General features: G+C 51.4%; 2 protein-coding genes across 20 annotated transcripts in view; both read left to right on the top strand.

Moving 5' to 3' along the window:
* USP48 (ubiquitin specific peptidase 48) overlaps positions 1-3,351 on the top strand; it is a 65,314-nt gene extending 61,963 nt beyond the window's left edge. For 2 of the 5 annotated variants that reach the window (XM_021097701.1, XM_021097704.1), the window contains 2 exons: positions 1,776-1,802; positions 2,806-3,341. In XM_021097701.1, coding sequence (XP_020953360.1) covers positions 1,776-1,802; positions 2,806-2,828 — 50 coding nt within the window. In that variant the 3' untranslated portion in view covers positions 2,829-3,341. Of the gene's footprint in view, positions 1-1,775; positions 1,803-2,805 lie in introns of all 5 variants that reach the window. The other 3 variants (XM_021097702.1, XM_021097703.1, XM_021097700.1) reach the window with 2 other exon arrangements.
* The window catches only part of RAP1GAP (RAP1 GTPase activating protein), a 70,876-nt gene continuing 65,609 nt past the window's right edge, over positions 12,918-18,184 (top strand). For 4 of the 15 annotated variants that reach the window (XR_002345431.1, XR_002345427.1, XR_002345426.1 and 1 more), the window contains exon 1: positions 12,928-13,033. The gene's annotated coding sequence lies outside the window, so the exon portion shown is untranslated. Of the gene's footprint in view, positions 13,034-18,184 lie in introns of all 15 variants that reach the window. The other 11 variants (XM_021097691.1, XM_021097697.1, XR_002345430.1 and 8 more) reach the window with 8 other exon arrangements.

Genomic DNA, 18,184 nt, shown 5'->3' with positions numbered 1-18,184 from the left:
GAAAGAAAAGAAAAAAGACAGACTGGAACAGTACCCAAAGTATTCTGAGGAAATGTGAATTCCAGTCTAGAATTAATTGTAATTAGACACACTTTAGTCTAACCTCACACTGGATGGCTCCTTGAACACATTTCTCACCATTGCATTGAGATACTCTGGCAAACAAGAGAGTTAATTTAACATAAAAGAAAGAAGTCAACAGTGGAACCCGAAAACAGGGATCCAGTATAGGGATAGCTGCCCGAGGAGATGGTGGCGGGAAATTCCAGGAGAGAAGCCTGTGTCGGGCCGTGAGCACATCTGATCTAGATGGGAACGGTGGGTGCAGGCTTTCTCCCTAGGGAAAACGGGAAAGAATAGATGAGTCTTGAGGTTTATAAGGCTTTAAGAGTTTACACTTCAGGAGTTCCCATCGTGGCACAGTGGTTAACGAATCCAACTAGGAACCATGAGGTTGCGGGTTCGGTCCCTGCCCTTGCTCAGTGGGTTAACGATCCGGCGTTGCCGTGAGCTGTGGTGTAGGTTGCAGACACGGCTCGGATCCCGCGTTGCTGTGGCTCTGGCGTAGGCCAGTTGCTACAGCTCCAATTAGACCCCTAGCCTGGGAACCTCCATATGCCACGGAAACGGCCCAAAGAAATAGCAAAAAAAGACAAAAAAAAAAAAAAAAAAAAGAAGAGTTTACACTTCAGTTCAAAGTAGTGCAAAGAAAATGAAACAGGAGTTCCCGTCATGGCTCAGTGGTTAACGAATCCGACTACGAGCCTCATGTTGGTTCAATCCCTGGCCTTGCTCAGTGGGTTAAGGATCTGGCGTTGCTGTGACCTGTGGTGTAGGTCACAGATGCAGCTCGAATTCAGCGTTGCTGTGGTCTGGTGGCTCTGGCGTAGGCCAGTGGCTATAGCTCCGATGAGACTCCTGGTCTGCGAACCTTCATGTGCTGCAGGTGCAGCCCTGGAAAAGACAAAGAGACAAAAAAGAATATGAAACACAAATAATGCAGCATTTAATAACCCCAGAAAGGCTTAATTCATACCAGATAAGAACTATAACCAAGGTACACCAAGGAGCAGTATTAATGGAGTAAAAAGCTAATGTTAAATTCTGGAGATCAGCTTGACAAAAAAAATGCCACCATGTCAGGAGGATGGTAAGGGGGCAGGTGGTAGAAGAATTAAATTTTTGGAGTTCCTGTCACGTGTGGCTCAGCATAAATGAATCAGACTAGTATTCCATGAGAGCAGGTTCTAGATATTTTCTCAGATTCTGTATTAGCAATGCAAGCAAGTTGTTTAGAAATACTGAGTTTAAATACCAGAAGAAATGGCTGCAAGGACCAAAAGTGGTTCCTTTCTCCAGGCCACACCCCTCCAACTACCCCTGTCATGTACCATTTTAGCTCCAGTTACCACCCTTGTTCTCCCAGCTTTTGTCTTTTATTTATTTATTTTTTTGAATGGTCATATGTATTGCTTTGATCAGAAATAAAAACAGAGAAAGATTGTCACTTGATTATTATCCGTAACTTCAATGGTAATTGTTGCAGACGAGTGAGGGAGTTCTTTTGTGACGCACCCAGTTAAGGATCTGGTGTTGTCACCTAAGGGTTTGGGTCGCTGCTGTCATGTGGGTACCATCCCTGGCCCAGGAACTTCCACATTCCATGGGCTTGGCCCCCAAAATTATTTTAACCTTTTCATCTGTAGGTATTGAAGTGAACTTATAACTATCTGTAGCAACAATCTTTTCAATTTGGACTTTTTTTTTTCTCCTAGTGTGTATGCCAGAAGAAGGGTTTAAAGGTGAGTTACATTTGTCATGTTTTGTTCATGAATGTCAAAGTCATACTGTAATTTTCTATTAAAGTGAAGCCTATAATTTGATTTTAAAATTTAATTCAATCTGAGTCTCATGACTGAAATTAATTTTAGTTAAGTGCATTTTTTATTCAAGCTTCTTCATTATCTGTTTCAGCACTCAGGCCTCTGATAGGGCTTGTGTGTTAGACATATCTACTGCCAGATGTCCATTCTGCTTTTCCTTTCTCATTTCAGGGGGAAGTTGGGGAATTAGCTAGTGGCATTTCGATCTTTATAGTTAATCTTTTCCCAGTTCCTCCTATTAGAGTAAAACAGTTTGCATGTTACTGATAAGAATTAGAGAAGAAATTGCTGAACTGTATTAGGTTCAGTGAAAAAATTTCATATATCTACTTAGAATTAAGGCCTTTCTTAGATGAGTACTTTATTTAGGTGGATAAATGGCAGGGCCTCGTACTGCATCTTGGCCACTGTAGCCATGCACACAGCTGAATCCAGACCTTTGGCATTGACAGATTTAACTTTTGATTCTTTGTGGCCGAGTGCAGAGGTCCCAGCGGGTTGTGATTTTTGCCAGAGAATGAGTTTGAATCAAATACCAGGGGTTCTTTGCTAAAGCGAAGAAGTGAGCCAAGCTACTGGCCTAAATAAAGCCTCTCTCTCAGTGCGGCTTTTTGTCTCTCCATTCCCACTACAAAGAAATTCCTGATGTGGTTAAAACAAAGTAAAAGCAAAAAAAAAAAGTTCTTTATGAAAATGGCCATCAAATGAAAGCATCAATAAAATCTGATTAACTTGTGTAAAGATAACGCCACGGGAGCCACATGGCTTTCAACAACAGAAATGTGCTTTAGCTGAAGCCTGGAATCTGCGGATGTCAGTGAGTTGGATATTTCCTGTTGGTGACGCAGCCTTGGCAGATGGGGTACATGAACTCTGACCCTGTAGTTCATCACCGCACCTCCACTTGTGTTTCTTTTCCCAGGTACTGGTCTGCTTGGACATTAATGTTTTGAACACTTGCTGACTGCTAAGAAATGACCAGAAGGGAAGAGGAGTTTGACATGTTAGGGCACAGAAAAAGTGGATCTAAGGATTAAAGCGTTACAGGACTCTTCCAAAAGGCAGAAAACCATTCAAAAGTGACTGTCCCACAATGCCTTATGTCAAATAAAGCAGATTGCACTGAAGGCCATCAGACTTGAAGGAAATGTTTCAAATTTTATATTTAAGGGGGGTGGTGGGAGGGAGAAGGGCAAGTAAAGACTGATAAGGTTTAGTAGCAGCATCCGTAAATCATGTTTACATATGAGATTTATAGTCACAGGAGGCAATACAGTTCTGTTCTGTTTCCTTGCTCGAGTTTCATACCAGATGCACTGGTCCATAACAGACTTATATCACCGTAGATGGGACGACAGTCTGCTCTGAACTAAAAGTCCTTCTTTAGAGACATAACCTGCTTACCAATACCTGTCTTTGATTCATATTTTACTTTCAATAAAGCATGAAAGTGAAGAACTTGCCAAAATTGTGAAGTAGTGTCTTCAGACATCCTACTCTCCGTGTCGGCCCCTGCGTGTCTCCTGAGCCTGCGGGTTGTGTCTCATTCTTGCCTAAAATGGCTTTTTACTTTCATTCCTTTCAGAAGGGACGGCGCGTGTTTTTTGCATGGGGTAGAGTCTCCTCCAGTTTCACTATTATTAAAAAGTGGGAGATCAGGTAATCCTTGCCCTTCTGAGAAATCGGACCAGCCTATCAGAAGAGTAAAATGCCTGAAATACGCTATAATAACACAAGGTTTTTGTATCAAGTTTCTTCTTCTCATCCCCCAAGTCTGCCGTTTCTTGTATCACCCTCTGTTCTGAGATGCCCAGAGAGAATCAAAAAGGAAAAAAGCGGGGATGGAGTGTGCCCTGTTATCCACCTCAGGACCATTGTTGACTAGCAACACATAAAACCAAAGCAATAGTAAGAATATTGCAGGATTTTCAAATGGAATTTAAGACTGGAGTGTGTTTCACGGTACCGTGCAAGTTTAGGGTATGTATAGGCCTCTCCTGCTAACACTTTATTTAGCCTGGGGTTTTTGCTGGTTTCTTTTTTTTTAACCCCCCCCCCCTTCTGAAAATTGAAATTGAAATACTGGATGGGGGAGGCAGTAACTTTGAGGACCTGTGACCTTGGCAGCATCCCTTTTGCATCTCTTTTTATCAGAATAATTATGGCTGTTTGGTAAAATTACAACTTCTTGCTTGTGTTTGCCCACTGTTTGCATTGTCTTTCAGTCTGTGCCCCCCAAGGCGTCAGGGGGTGTTTAGTGAGTCCCTGTGAGCCTGAGGTGCCCACAGGACTCAGACCATCCTAGGAACTTGGGTCCCACCTTGAGGTCGGCACAGGGAGAGAAAGGACTCAGATCTTGAATAGCTAAACGTGATTTTTAGATCTTAGCAGCTGTGCCACCCTCCTCTCCCACCCCCCCCACACTCCAACCCCCATGAAGCTGGCACATAAAATAACATCTCAAGCAACTACTGTTTTCCCAGGGCAAAGGCTTTCTGCGAGTTGGCTTAGTGCTTAATGCAGCTGCCCCCCCTCCGCTGAAGAAGCTGTTTGACTGGAGAAGGTTCTTTCTGGGGATTGACATGACATGTCAGTAGCCCCCAGAAATCTTTTTCCCCCAGTTTCCTGTTAATAAGTTTTTAAATGTGTTACTTGAGTCTTTTTTCCCTCATGCAATAGTACAAAATAATAACCCAGTACTGGTTCCTTTGTCCATGAGGTGGGAGCGGGGTGGGTCCCGTGTTAGTTAGCAGGTGGTTTTCCTCCTGCCCCCACAGCTTCACCCTGGGCACTAACTACTCAGAATACTGTCTGTGGCCCCATAGCACCAGCCGAGCTGTGAAACTTTATTAGAAATGCAGGCTTGGAGTTCCCATGGTGGCTCAGTGGTTAACGAATCCGACTAGGAACCATGAAGTTGTGTGTTGGATCCCTGGTCTTGTTCAGTGGGTTAAGAATCCGGCATTGCCGTGAGCTGTAGTGTAGGTCGCAGATGTGCCTCGGATCCTGCATTGCTATGGCTCTGGCGTAGGCCAGCGGCTGTAGCTCCAATTAGACCCCGCAGCTTGGGAACCTCCATTTGCTGTGGGAGCAGCCCAAGAAATGGCAAAAAAGACTAAATAAATAAATAAATAAATAAATAAATAAATAAATAAATGCAGGCTCAGGGAGGTCCTGTCATGGCTTAGTGGAAATGAATCCAACTAGTATCCGTGAGAATGTGGGTTCGATCCCTGGCCCCACTCAGTGGCTTAAGGATCCAGCAGTGCCATGAGCTGTGGTGTAGGTCACAGATGTGGCTCAGATCCCACGTTGCTATGGCTGTGGTATAGGTTGGCAGCCGTAGCTCCTATTCAACCCCTGGCCTGGGAACTTCCATAGTCCATGGGTGGGGCCCGAAAGAGCAAAAAATAAATACAAGAAATGCCAGCTCAGAAAAGGTCGTTCTGTGTAGTACATTCAATATCCTGTGGCAAACCCGTAATGGAAAAGATGTCTTTCTAAAACTTGAGTCGCTCTGCTGTACAGCAGAAAGTAACACCATTTTGTAAATCAACTATACTTCAGTAACTTCAGGTGCTCAGGCCCCAGACCCACTGGATCTGCACCTAAGCCCTCCTCAACCCCCCTGCCTTGGCTTTGGCCTTCTTTACCCCCCACAGTCAGCAGAACTGTATAATTACATCTTTTAGGGGTCTGTATCACCACCCTCGTCACCACTTAATACAGGGAAGACGGTACAACGTGTAATCTAAAATCTGGGTCTTAATTTATCTCTATTTACAAACAGATCAGTCGTCTTCTGGGGTGTGACCACACATAGACTTTCTAGCCAGTTTTTATATCATGCATGTGTAATATTCCATGTTACCTGTGGAAGGTAAGATGAAGTCACCACCCACATGCGCCACTCCTGGTCATATTCTGTCCCTTCCTCAATCCCAGTCTAATTAATGTGTGCCACACGCCATTCTGGTGCAAGTTGTTGTCACTACCTGAAATATAGGTCACCATTTGATTTTTTTTTTTTTTTTTTTCTGTCTTTTTGCTATTTCTTGGGCCGCTCCCGCAGCATATGGAGGTTCCCAGGCTAGGGGTCGAATCGGAGCCAATAGCCACCAGCCTACACCAGAGCCACAGCAACGTGGGATCCGAGCCGCGTCTGCAACCTACACCACAGCTCACGGCAACGCCGGATCGTTAACCCACTGAGCAAGGGCAGGGACCAAACCTGCAACCTCATGGTTCCTAGTCAGATTCATTAACCACTGCGCCACGACGGGAACTCCCTAGGTCACCATTTGAATGTCTTCCTTGGGTAAATAAGAATCTGTGTGTTAATGAACTTTATTTAGAATTGTTACCATTCTGCCCAATTAAAAAGAAATGAACATCTCTGTGTTTCTGTGGAGTCATAATCCAGAGCGAATTTTTTAATTTAAATGCCCAGTTGGTTGATCTGTGTGGCTGTGGACTTCTTGACCAGACCCTGGTTAATATTTAAAGCAAATGCAGGGACTGAAAAACTTCCTTTAAATACTCAAGGGATCCTTTATCCCTGTCTAAACACACTGCTGAGGTGAAATGAGCATCGGAGCCTGTCTTGCCTGTTACAGAATCATGCAGGAGTGTCACATCCGTTCTCTCTGGCATTTGAATGTTCAGCTTGTTCAGTGTTACAGGGGACTGTGAACAGAGTTCAATCCAATAAACAACCAGCATTTTAAGTTTCTCACCCCTTTGCCAACAGCCTGTGCCCCTCTACCCCAGGTGTAAGGTTTTGAGATGAGCTGCATTTCTGATTCTGAAGGCTAGCAAATTTACCACCCCAAAACCAGGCAATGCATGGATATCCATATTAGATAGGGATTTCATTATCAACCTGAGTGGAATCCTTGATTCATAAAAATATAAATTACAGACATTTGTAATCTGGTACCACTTTATTTGACATTTCATAATGTGTCCTGAGGGCCAAAGAGTTTAGTAGGGTGGGGAGACAGAAAACAACCTTATGGGTTTGGTTTTTTTTTTCCCTAGTCTGGCTGTTGAGTTAATTGGGCTGAGGAGTCTGCTAGCTGTTCAGGGAGCACAATATGTGTGCAGGTGAGTGTTGAAAGGACAGGTGTAAAAAGTTTGCCCTGTGCCTAAGAACTTTGCTTTGTCTTAGTTTCCATATTATGTCTTAGAACAGAGCAGTATTTGCTGCTCATTCACCCTCCCACACCGAGGATCAAGCAATATGAATATTGTTGGGGTAAAACGCTTCGTATGATTCTTTGTAATTAGACTCTTACTGCCTTTGTGAAGACATGCTGCGGAATCTTCAAAAAAAAAAAAAAAAAGTCCAGTAACCACATAGCCAAGCTTCATAGAACCCCTCTCTGAGAATATGAGGATGTACCTTCCGCTGGAAGCTCTTAGAGTTAAAATGATGGCTGGACAGGTGGTGTTTGATCATCCTGTTAGATAAATATTTCCTCTTGGCCCTCAAGGAGAAGGGAAAGCTAATGGCCAGATAGTAAGCCACTTTGATTCTGTGTTTATTTGCAGGGTCGTGTGGAAAGAATTTGAACCATGTTTAGAATGCTTGTTGAAGATTTATGTCTTTGTGACAGACAGGTCCTGCCCCAGAGGGCAGCTTCCGGTGTTTTGATTGTCATTGCCGAGAGCATCAGGAACAGGTGCTTGTGAGCCTTGGAGGCAGAGCTGTGTACCGGGCATCACAAAGCAAAGCAGGGGACACTGGCCAACGCTCTGGGCCATTTTGTGATCTGAGACTCATATTTTTCATTCTTTATTTACCTCCTGAGACTTGGTAATATTTTTCAAAAGTAGAATACAAGGAACAGGTATTTCTTCGGCTTCCCCTTCCCCAACAAATAAACCACAGGACCAGTTTTATCCAATGAATGCAGTGTACTGCTAACCCTAGCACATTCAGCACTTCTTAGAAATGCATGTATTTCAGACCAGTTGGTGACATTTCTTCATATGGTAAGAATGAAGTCACTTTTCTGCGCCTCATTAGATTTTGAGATGAAGGAGGTTGCAGCATTGATCCTGTGAATCAAGTCACCTTTGTAACTTTTGCCAGGAGTTATCTGGCCTTCTCTAGGAAACACTGCTCTGCCTTTAGAATTGGGACCTGCACCAGCTTGTTACTGGATCAGGCCCTGGCTGTGCGCCTCCCCCCATCCCCCAGCAGAGGCGAGACCGTCATCCCTGAAGAAGTGGATCCCGCTGCCAGACAGGCTCCATCCACAAGCATGGATGATACATTGACTCTTCCTGGGCTGTGTTTTCACACTTTCCCATTCATGAGGCTGTCTGAATTCCCCCTGAAATTAGTTCTGAGAGCTGATCCAACGTTATGACTGGGTTGATCTCAAGTAGAGGGCATCATATTCATATTCCACCCCCCCTCCCCCCACCACACACACATGCTTAAAGGAAGAAAGAAAAAAATGCTTTCAAGGATTTGGCCGAGGCTACATAGGCCAGGGCCTTTGGAGTGAAACTGCCGTTGGTCAGGGAGGGAACCAGCCTCATAGCAGCAGCTGGAACGGCAGCTTGGGTTCCGGATCTGCATTAGCGCTGCTAGGGGAGGCAGGCCCTGGGCCACAGGAAGTGGGGGACACACCCCAAGAAAACCAGAAGGCCTGGGCAGCCTCTGCCTGGGTTGAATTTTTGCAGGCGGGCACCTAGGCCTCTTTGCTGGGCTTGGATCTTGGTCTCCCCTCCCCCCATTCTCTGGTGTATTTGTATCTGTAATGGAGAGGACACTAAACTGCTGCCAGTTCTTTTTATGATCCTGGATAAGTGTGTTCCCCTTTGCGCCTCAGTGTGTGTAGAGTGTGTAGAAATGGTTGTGCACAAATTTAGTGGAAGGGAGGCACTAGGGCTTTACCTCTGGCTCCACTCCTGCACCTTCCCACTCAGCTAGTTTCAGGGAGTGTGTTTGGAACATCGCCAGCCTGGACCACCTCTCAAAGCGTCTCTTGTTTTATCGGTGCGTGAGTCACTTCTTTGGTTTGTGTTTGTATCATTGGTTTAGCTGCATCTTCTCTCCCATCTGTAGCAGGCACTGGCTCTCGGTGAAGGAGGCTTCAAGCCGTGCTAGACTGTCTAGAATTCTGAAACTAGAGTGAATTGCTTATTTTTGTTTTAACTGGGAGCCAGAGTTAGGGCTGTGCTGGATCTTACGTCTGTACCTAAAACCACTCCAAATCCCAGAAAATGAATCAACCTAATTAGTCTAGACTGTTCGAGCTCCCCGAGGGCAGAGGCTCTCGCCATCTTACTCATCTGTATCCCACAGCGCGTCACATGTTCTCAGCAAGCAAAAACGGATGAACGCTTCAGGATCCACCAGTAGCTCTTACCCAGAGACAGCAGGACCCCTGGGAGAGAGTTTTCTGCTGCTTTGGTGTGACCAGTGCAGTCCCCACCATTGGACTTATCTCCTTTGTCCTCAAAATGGGTACTTCCTAGCGTTGCCCACAGTTGTGAGCCGCCCCCCAAGGGTGGCATCCTGTGCTGTGTCTCCCACATCAGCATGGCAGCCCACCGAGACACTGAGACCTCTGAACCCTTCTTGATGTGCCCTGGAGCTGACCTTCAGTCCTCACCCAGCCTTGTTCCCGCTAGAGGGGAACCCTCCTCCCTTCCCGCCATCCCTGCAGCCCACCTGCATCTTCGTCACCAGCCCCTCCTAGACCTGACCCGGTGCTCTGTGGATAACACACCTGGGGGGACCCACCACTTGGGGTTTTTCTCCCTCTGCCTTTTCGACTGGGTGGTCCCCATCCCCATCTTTCTCCCCACTGAGCCGACCTGGGACGGGTGGTGGAGAAAGGAGAGTTACTGCCGTGCCCATTTTTGGACCCCCTCACGCGTTCCGAGTTTAACTGCTGTGCCACCCACAATTTCCCTCTCCAGCCTTCGTAGATGTCAGAATTTTTGAAGGCAGCTTTCATTTCTTCAGTTGGGAGGGAGGGCAGGGGTGGTGGCTGGCTCACAATGTATTAAGTGTTTGGAAAAGAAAGGACATGCCTAGAGGCAGCCATGCGTGAGTGGTCCGTCTTGAGTGGTTTGGATTGAAGTAGGGCAGGGAAAGCAAAGCTCTGGGGCCTTCGTCCAATCTTCCCTTCAGTACCCAGGCTCTGTGCCCAACCCCCCCATGGCACGGGCTTGCTGCCTTCTCCCCAGGGTCCCTGACCGTCTCAGCATGCTGCCCCCCAGGACACATGAGAGATTATAAGCTTCTTGCACTGAGGTTTTCTGTAAAGAGGAAAGTGCTGTAATTGAAGAGCTCCTTGGTTATAAAGGAGAAAGAGAGGCCTGGCACAGAAGAGCCTTCATTCTTTGACTCAGCCAGGATCGGGTACATTCAGTCCCTCAGTGCCAGTGGGACCTTGGGGACCTTGGGGTTGCTGGTCCAGACCATGAGGGATCACAGCTGCAACTCCTCTGCTTCCATCGGGCCCCTTGCTGAGGCTCACGTGAGCCTCCACTCTGGAACGCTACCGTGAGCAGTGCCTTCCTGGCCAGAATTGGGAGCCCTGGACACTGTCCCACAGCGTGGAGGGGAAGAGGGTGCATTTGAGGAGTAGGTGAAGAAGCTGAAGAGGCCCTGGAATTTTGATGGGAACAGAATTCAAGGATCCACCCGGCCGAGTATACAAAAAAGACAAGGATAGGAGATGTGGGGCTTTAGAGAAACCTGTTCCCTTTCTGAGATGTGTGAGCCCAGCCCTGCTGTAGGCAGATTAGCCCAATGTACGCTACACTGGAAGGGCATTAGGCTTCCAACCAGCATCTCCCAAATAACAATTTTATTTCACCAAGCATCTCGCAGGACCACTGTCCACTACAACTTAACAGTCTGGGGCAGGTGGATACACTACAAAATCCCTTCTGCGCCATCCTGAAAAGTGCTTTGACTAGTCTCATTCAGTTTCTTCCCTCTTATTACAGCTTTGAGCCAAACTATAAAGCCCTGATGCTTGCTGAGCCTGAGGGGTCCAGGCTCAGGCCTGAGGCTTAGGCAGGAAATCAAATGCTCCAGGGATGGGGTAGGCTCAGCGTGAATAGGGTGCTGCTCTCAGAACCCCTGCAGTTTCTTCTTCTCTGACAGCCTTGCTGTAAGCATACTATTCACCAGCAATGCTGTGAAGCTTTATTAGAAATGCAGAGGCTCTGGCCCCAGACCCCCTGAATCTGGATTAGGCCACTCCTATGCTCTTAAAAGTTTCAGGAGTCCTAGGCTGGGAACACTTTCCCACCCATGGCTGCGGCGAGACTGTGGGAGTGACAGAAGGACTGGGAATAACTAGTGCCCCAACCCTACCTCCTCTCTCCCTTTTCGCATTTGCAGGGGGTGGGTTGAGGGTGAGGCATGCCCTGCTTTTCCCCCTTAATTCCAATCTCTCTTGTGGAGGTGAGAAGACTCAGCAGGGGATGTCCCTGTGGGACTGAAAACTCAGGACTGAAAACTTAGGCCTGCGTGTCTCAGATCTTCTAGAGGCTGATGTCAATATTACTGAAGGTCCCAGGTATTTAATGAAGTGAACCCCCCATGACAGGGAAATTAGAGGGGGGAAGTGAAGTGACAGTCACTTGTTAAGCACACAGCAGGTGTTCCATAAATAGGTTGAGTAGGGAGTTCCCTTCGTGGCTCAGTGGTTAATGAATCCAAGGAGGATCCATGAGGATGTGGGTTCAATCCCTGGCCTTGATCAGTGGGTTAAGGATCCGTCATTGCCATGAGCTGTGGTGTAGGTTGCAGACAGGGCTCGGATCCTGCGTTGCTGTGGCTGCGGTGTAGGCTGGCAGCTGTAGCTCTGATTTCACCCCTAGCCTGGGAACTTCCATATGCCAAGGGTGTGGCGCTAAAAAGCAAAAAAGCAAAAAAAAATTTTTTTTGAGTAAATTAATGGAAGACTTGAATCTTCCATAAGTCCTGTCTGTGAAATAGGTCTATTGGACTTGCTGACCTTGGAGGGTAGATGCCATGGAGGTTTGTTTCCACCCCTTTTGCAACCTCAGTTTCCCCAGTTATTGGAGCAAGGGTCTGAGATCTCGAGGTTTCCAAAATCCCCTCTAAAATCAATGTTCTGTGATGGATTCAAGTTCAATGACCTGGGCCTGCCAAGCATACCCTCACCCGGTGGTCCCCCACAGCTCTAGCCTTGTAGACACACTGCCTGTCTCTTGGATTCATCTAGGGTGGCTACCCCTTGGAGGGGACCCCAGTGGTAACACAACCCAAGTTCTCTTCAGTGGGAAGTGGGGCCCAGGAGCCACTCAAGGATCGTCGCCCTTGCTGCTGCTGCTGCTGCTGCTGCTGACTTGCTTGTGACCTTGGGCAAGTCTCTTCCCCATTTTGCGCCTCAGAGGTCAGATTAAGGTGATCCCTGCGGCCCCTTCAGGCCTGGGTTTCCACTCTTGCCCCCACCCACCTTCCTCTGCTGCCTTCCCTCTGCTCCTTTAGAGTGTGGTCTGGGGCTCACCCCCTTCCCGGTTCCAGTCCCGGGACGATGTGGGAGAGCCGCTAACGCTGGGGAGGGCCGCCGCGGGGCGGCTGCCGGTCGCACGCCCAGCGGCCCAGAGCGGAGGACAAGCGGCAGCGGCACAGCATCCCCGCCCAGCTAAACCTGTATACCTTTTCCTACCTCCCCGCCCCTGCAGACGCGAAGAGCCCAGGCAGGCCCAGGGCGTGCCCCCCACTTCCCCATCGACCCCACTTGTCCAGAAGTTGCCCTTCTCCCCTTGGAGCGTGGCTGTGGGCTGGGCCGCTGAGTCCTCGCCTGGCTGGAGCAGTCCGGCCGGGTAACCTTGAGCCAGCCCTTGCCCGCTCCAGTGCTCAGTTTCCCGACCTGTAAAATGGGGCAGGGAGCGCCCGCCTCCGGGACCTGTTGTCGGGGGCGGTCGGGTGGGGGGCCGCTCCCGCGCCCGCGGCTCCGGCTCCGCAGTGAGGGGGGAGCGCGCCGGGAAGGAGGCTCCGCGGTCACGTGACGCCCCCCCCTCCCCGAACTGCGGCGGCGGCGGCGGCGGCGGCGAACGCCGAGCCGCGTCCGAGCAGAGCTGCAGCGGCTGCCGCGGGCACCGGAGTGCAGAGCCCAGGACGCCCCCGGCTCAGGCCCGCGGTAAGTCCGCCCCGCCCGGGCGGTGGCCCTGGGAAGGGGAAGGGACGGAGGTGACCCGGGCTCCCCTCGGCCGGCCGCCAAGACCCGGCGCGGGCGGGTCGGGCCGGGCCGGAGGGTGGGAGCAACGGGCGGGGACCCGAGGGCGGGCGGCCGGCGGGGAGGGGGCGCAGGCTGGGGTCGGCCACGACTGCAGGCGGTGGACCGAAGGGCAGGCCTGGGCTGAGCCGGCTCAGCCTCCTGCCTCGGGGGTGTGGGTCCAGGCCGCGGCTCCTGGGGCTTGGGTCCCACCCCCCTGCGTGGGTGGGGGGTCCCGTGTTCCGCCCACCCGGACGAGGGGACGAGAAGTGGGCATGTTCCTCAATCTCTGGAGAGGGGGCGGCCCCCGACACCCCCCTGGAGGAGGCGCTGCGGTCCTCAGGGGAGGGAACTGGGGGTCCAACGACCCTGAGCCGAGGGGGCAATGATGTCCTTTCTTCCCCAGGGACAGCGCGCATCCCCACCCCCTCAACCCCGTCCCTGACCCGCCGCCGAGCAGGGCACTCGCGTCACGCAGTCGGGCGCCCCCTCGTCGCCTCCCCTGGCTCCGCAGGGTCTGAAGACTCGGTGGGAATCCACAGGGCGGTCCCCGCGCCCCGCAGGCGCTTTGGTGCCAGCCGTGGGGCGCCTGGACTTGGGCAAGGGATCTTGTGTTCACACACGCAGGCACGCAGACCCTGGCTCAGGAGGTGAGAGCCCTCCCTCCGTGCTAGTTAGACCCCGACCTGTCCCTGACTCCGAGTTTTTGCTGAAGTCCTACCACAGGCCTGGGAGTGAAATGGAGAAGGACACCCCACCCTTCACACATGGCATATTGGTGTCGCCCCGTGCTTCACTGCCCTCCCTCACCAAAGTCAGAGGCCAGCAGGAGGCGGCACTGGGAGAAGCTGGGTCAGGACGGAGGAGGAAAGAAAGGCAGAGGGGAAAAGAAGGGAGGAGGTGGCATTGCCTCCTCAGGGTCCTGGTCCACCCTGCCACAGGACAGCCCGCCCTCCTTCAGGAGGGGTGGTGTCTGGAAGAAGAACCTGGGCCAGGGGAGTTTCCTAGTAATGAGAGGGAAATCAGCCAGACGGGGGCCCTGAACAGGGAGAGGGCAGCAGCTGAGTGGGACGGGTGGTGGTCATGCCCAGCTGGCCCGGGACCCCTCCTCGCTCCTCTACCCAGGACCTCAGTCTCACTCTGAGACCCTCTGGTAGTTGGAGGGTCCTGGGAGGCAGAGGGGGACCTCGGTAACCTTGGAAATTCTTCCAGGGTGATGATTAATCCTCAAGTGGCTGAGTGCCTTCTCAGCCACAGCAAGGTTTCAGGGAGGGGAGCTGAGGTCTCCATTGCACAGATGAAGAAACTGAGGCTCAGAGAGGCTAAATGAACTGCCCGGGATCCCAGAGTCGCCTTTGCCTGGCCTAGAATCAGTTCTCTGACTCCTGGTCCTGGCAGAGCCTCACAGCGGTGGGGCAGAGGAGGGATCAGTGACAGGTGGAGTGGTTCACAGGGACCTGCTCTCCTGTGCTGCTGGGGGGTGGGTGCATCGGGACTGGGGGTGGGTGGGGCACCTGGGTCGGTTGAGAAGAACGGCACCTCTCTTCAGGGCCGCAAACTGAGAGCTTCTCCCCCTCCAAAGCCCTGTGCTTCCTGTGCCGCCGCTGCCCACAGCCGTGGCGGTGTTCCCACCCGGAAACCTTCCCCGCACTTTCAGCCTTCCTTGGGCAAAGCCCTCTGCTCTCCTCTCTGCCCCAAGGTGCCTGCCTGGCAGGGGTCTCCGGAGATCCCTCCCCTGGCTCTCTCCACCCTCCACCCAATATAGGAGATAAGAAAGATTCTTCTTTCTGCCTCTTGAACTGCAGCTCGTTTCCTTTTTGGCTCGGAGGTCTCTGCTGCTTGGGCCTCAGGCTGCCAGCAGGGTCTGCGCAGGCCTGGGGTAAGGGAGCCCTGAAGCCCTGCTCCACCTCCCTCTCCCCGGCCCCACCCCTGCCGGCTGTCACGTTCCAGAGCCGAGAGGCCTTTTGAGGACTCCTGCGGCAGGTCTGCCTTCCACGCCACCTGTCTGTCTTCGGAGGCCTTTGTCCGGGCGGTCAGACACTGCTGAGCTGCCACACGTGCCTCGCAAACAAGCAAGACCCGTGCTCGGCCAGACACAGAGGCAAACACGCTCTGATGTACAAATACCCCGAGACCCAGTTGCAGGAACGCACCGCACACACGGCCAAGACCCCCGCCTCTAACTCTGACCCACAGGGCAAGTGGAGGGACACGCCATCCAGGCGTTGTGTACACACAGCGGAGGTGGGTGTAGTCACGAGAGGAGACACCTCCAAACCCTCATTGGGCTGATAACCGCTTCTGTTATCTCCTCCGGGGGGAACACACATGACACACGCATGGGGGAAGAGCACAAGGAGGCTCCACACCCTTCGAAATCAACCTGGCAGATAGGCACATGCACCCACCCACACCCAGGCCACCAAGGGTGCACAAGTGCGTGCATTCCCTCAGCTTCCTGCACGTGGGACGTGAACTCGGCACCACCCCAGGGAGGGGGCGGCAGAGGCCCCGCCAACCACCCCCAGCAGAGCCTCAGCCTCATCTTCTGCCCTCTTTTCTGGTTCGTGGACCCTGAAAATCCTGGGAAATGACCAGTCTTTCCCGTCAGTGGACCTTCCTCTCCTGCCCACCTTCCCCCAGACATACACCTGCCCCGGAGGCCGGAGGAGCCGCTCCCTGGGCTGCCCCTTTGCCGTCCCTGGAAGTCCTGCTCCTCAGGCCCCTCCCAAGACAGGACAGCCCAGCCCAAGCTCCAGGCACCCTGGGATTCCCTTTCCTTTGCCACTTTTCCAGGAGGCCTTGCCAGGTCCCGGTTTCTGCTTTGCCCTCCAGCAAGGTGTGAAGGGAAGGGAATCTTACCTCCTGGCCTGGCAGAACCTCCATCAGGCTGGGCCCCCGGCCCCCGGGTTGTGCCTCTGAGAGGCTGGTGTCGCTGGGAGGCAGCTGCCCAGAGGGGCTTCTGTGGGTTCACATGTCATCTCCAGGCCAGACTGATGCTGGTGGAGGGCCGCGCTGGGCTCTGGGCTTTGCCAGGGCGCCGGTCCTCAGTCCAGGCTTGGCCAGGCCTCTTGCTGGCAGTGTGGCCCGGGGAAGTCATTTCCTTCCCTGGGCCCATCTCCAGCTCTGGGAGGCCACTCAGCCTGGCTAGGGAGTGCCAGGTGTAGGGTGGCAGCCGTGCCAATGAGGAAAGGAAGTTTGGCTCTGCTGGGCAGTGTGGGGGCAGGAGGGGGCCCCTGGCTGAAGACTGGTTGAAAACTCTGTGTTGGAGTTCCCGTTATGGTGCAGCATAAATGAATCCGACTAGTATCCATGAGGATATGGGTTCGATCCCTGGCCTCACTCAGTGAGTCGGAGATCTGGCTTTGCCATGAGCTGTGGCGTAGGTCGCAGACGCGGCTTGGATCCTGTGTGGCTGTGGCTGTGGCGTAGGCTGGCAGCTGTAGATTCAATTAGACCCCTAGCCTGGGAACCTCCATATGCCTCGGGTATGGCCCTAAAAAGCAACAAAAAGAAAAAAGAAAAGAAAACTCTCTGTCCACACTAGGCCCAGCAGCGTTGCCAGTGCAGGGACTTCCTGGGCTGGCCACCCTGGGTCCACAGAGGGGGACCTGAGAGTAGGGGGGTTGCCACTGTAGTTTTCATCTGTGGGTATTTTTATGCCCCCATATGTGCTCTATTTTTAGGGCTGCAGACTTGTACTTGCAGGCAGTGACTCAGAAAGGAAGAGAGAAGAGTCAGAGGGGTGCTGGTGGAGACACCCCAAAACAGGGAGGTCCCACTGGGATACCAGCCTTCCTCCCTGGAAGAAAGGGGTCAGCCCTGTGCTGTCCCCACTGGTGCTGGCACAGCGGTGGGGCCCTCGTTTCCACACTCAACAAAGAATGTATTGAGTGTGTAGTATGTGCCAGGGACAGCATGAGACACGGGGAAACAGACATGAGCTGGGTGTGGCATCCTTCAGTCCCTGCCACACAGATGAGGAGGTAAGGCTTAAGGGACCAAGGACCTGCCCACTCCTCTAGTAAACAAAGGCCCCACCCTCGAAGAGGTATTTCTTTTTGGAAGAAAACCTGAGTTAAAAATCTGACTTCATGGAATTCCCACTGTGGCAGGAGGTTAAGGATCCAGTGTTGCTGCCTGCTTGCATCTCTCACAAGCATCCTATCTTAATAAGTCTATTTCTTGCCAAAAAAAAAAAAAAAGGAATCCAGTGTTGCCACAGCTATAGCATAAGTCCATATAGCATAGCATTCTATATGCTGTGGGTGTAGCCATTAAAAAAAAAATAAAAATCTGGAGTTCCCATTGTGGCTTATCAGTAACAAACCTGCCTAGTATCCATGAGGACGCAGGTTCAATCCCTGGCCCCACTCAGTGGGTTAAGAATCCAGCGTTGCCGTGAGCCGTAGTGTAGGTCGCAGACACAGCTCGAATCCCGAGTTGCTGTGGCTGTGGTGTAGACTGGCAACTGCACCTCCAATTCGACCCCTAGCCTGGGAATTTCCATATGCTGTGGGTGTGGCCCTAAAGAGATAAAAAAAAAAAAAATTCCTCCTTCATAGTCTAGATTAAAAAAAAGAAAACCTGGGAGTTCCTGTTAGGGCTCAGCAGGTTAAGGGCCCGACATTGTCTCTGTGAGGTTGCAGGTTGGATCCCTGGCCTCGCTCAGTGGGTTAAGGATCTGTTGTTGCCATGAGCTGTGTGTGGCTTGGATCTGGTGTTGCTGTGGCTGTGGCGTAGGCTGGCAGCTGCAAATCTGATTTGATCCCTGGCCTGGAACGTCCATATGCCAAGGTGCAGCTGTAAAAAAAAAAAAAAAAAAAAAAAAAATGACTTTGCCACTAACTAACTGTTCAGCTTGGGTCCCATTACTCCATATCTTTAAGTCTCTGTCTTTTTATCTGTAAAGCAGGGATCACCCACTTTACGAACCTGATGGGGTTAAAAGGATTAGTATAGGCAGATACCCAGGGCAGTGTCCAACCTGTCATAGACATTAGCTGGGGACTCAGAAGTGACGGGCTGGGAGTTGTCAGAAATCCAAGTCCAGGAGTTCCCATTGTGGCGCAGTGG

This window comes from Sus scrofa, chromosome 6, assembly GCF_000003025.6.
Source record: "Sus scrofa isolate TJ Tabasco breed Duroc chromosome 6, Sscrofa11.1, whole genome shotgun sequence".
NCBI lineage: Eukaryota > Metazoa > Chordata > Mammalia > Artiodactyla > Suidae > Sus > Sus scrofa.
Note: the sequence above shows the minus strand (reverse complement) of the source record. Positions and strands in the feature narration are given on the sequence as shown.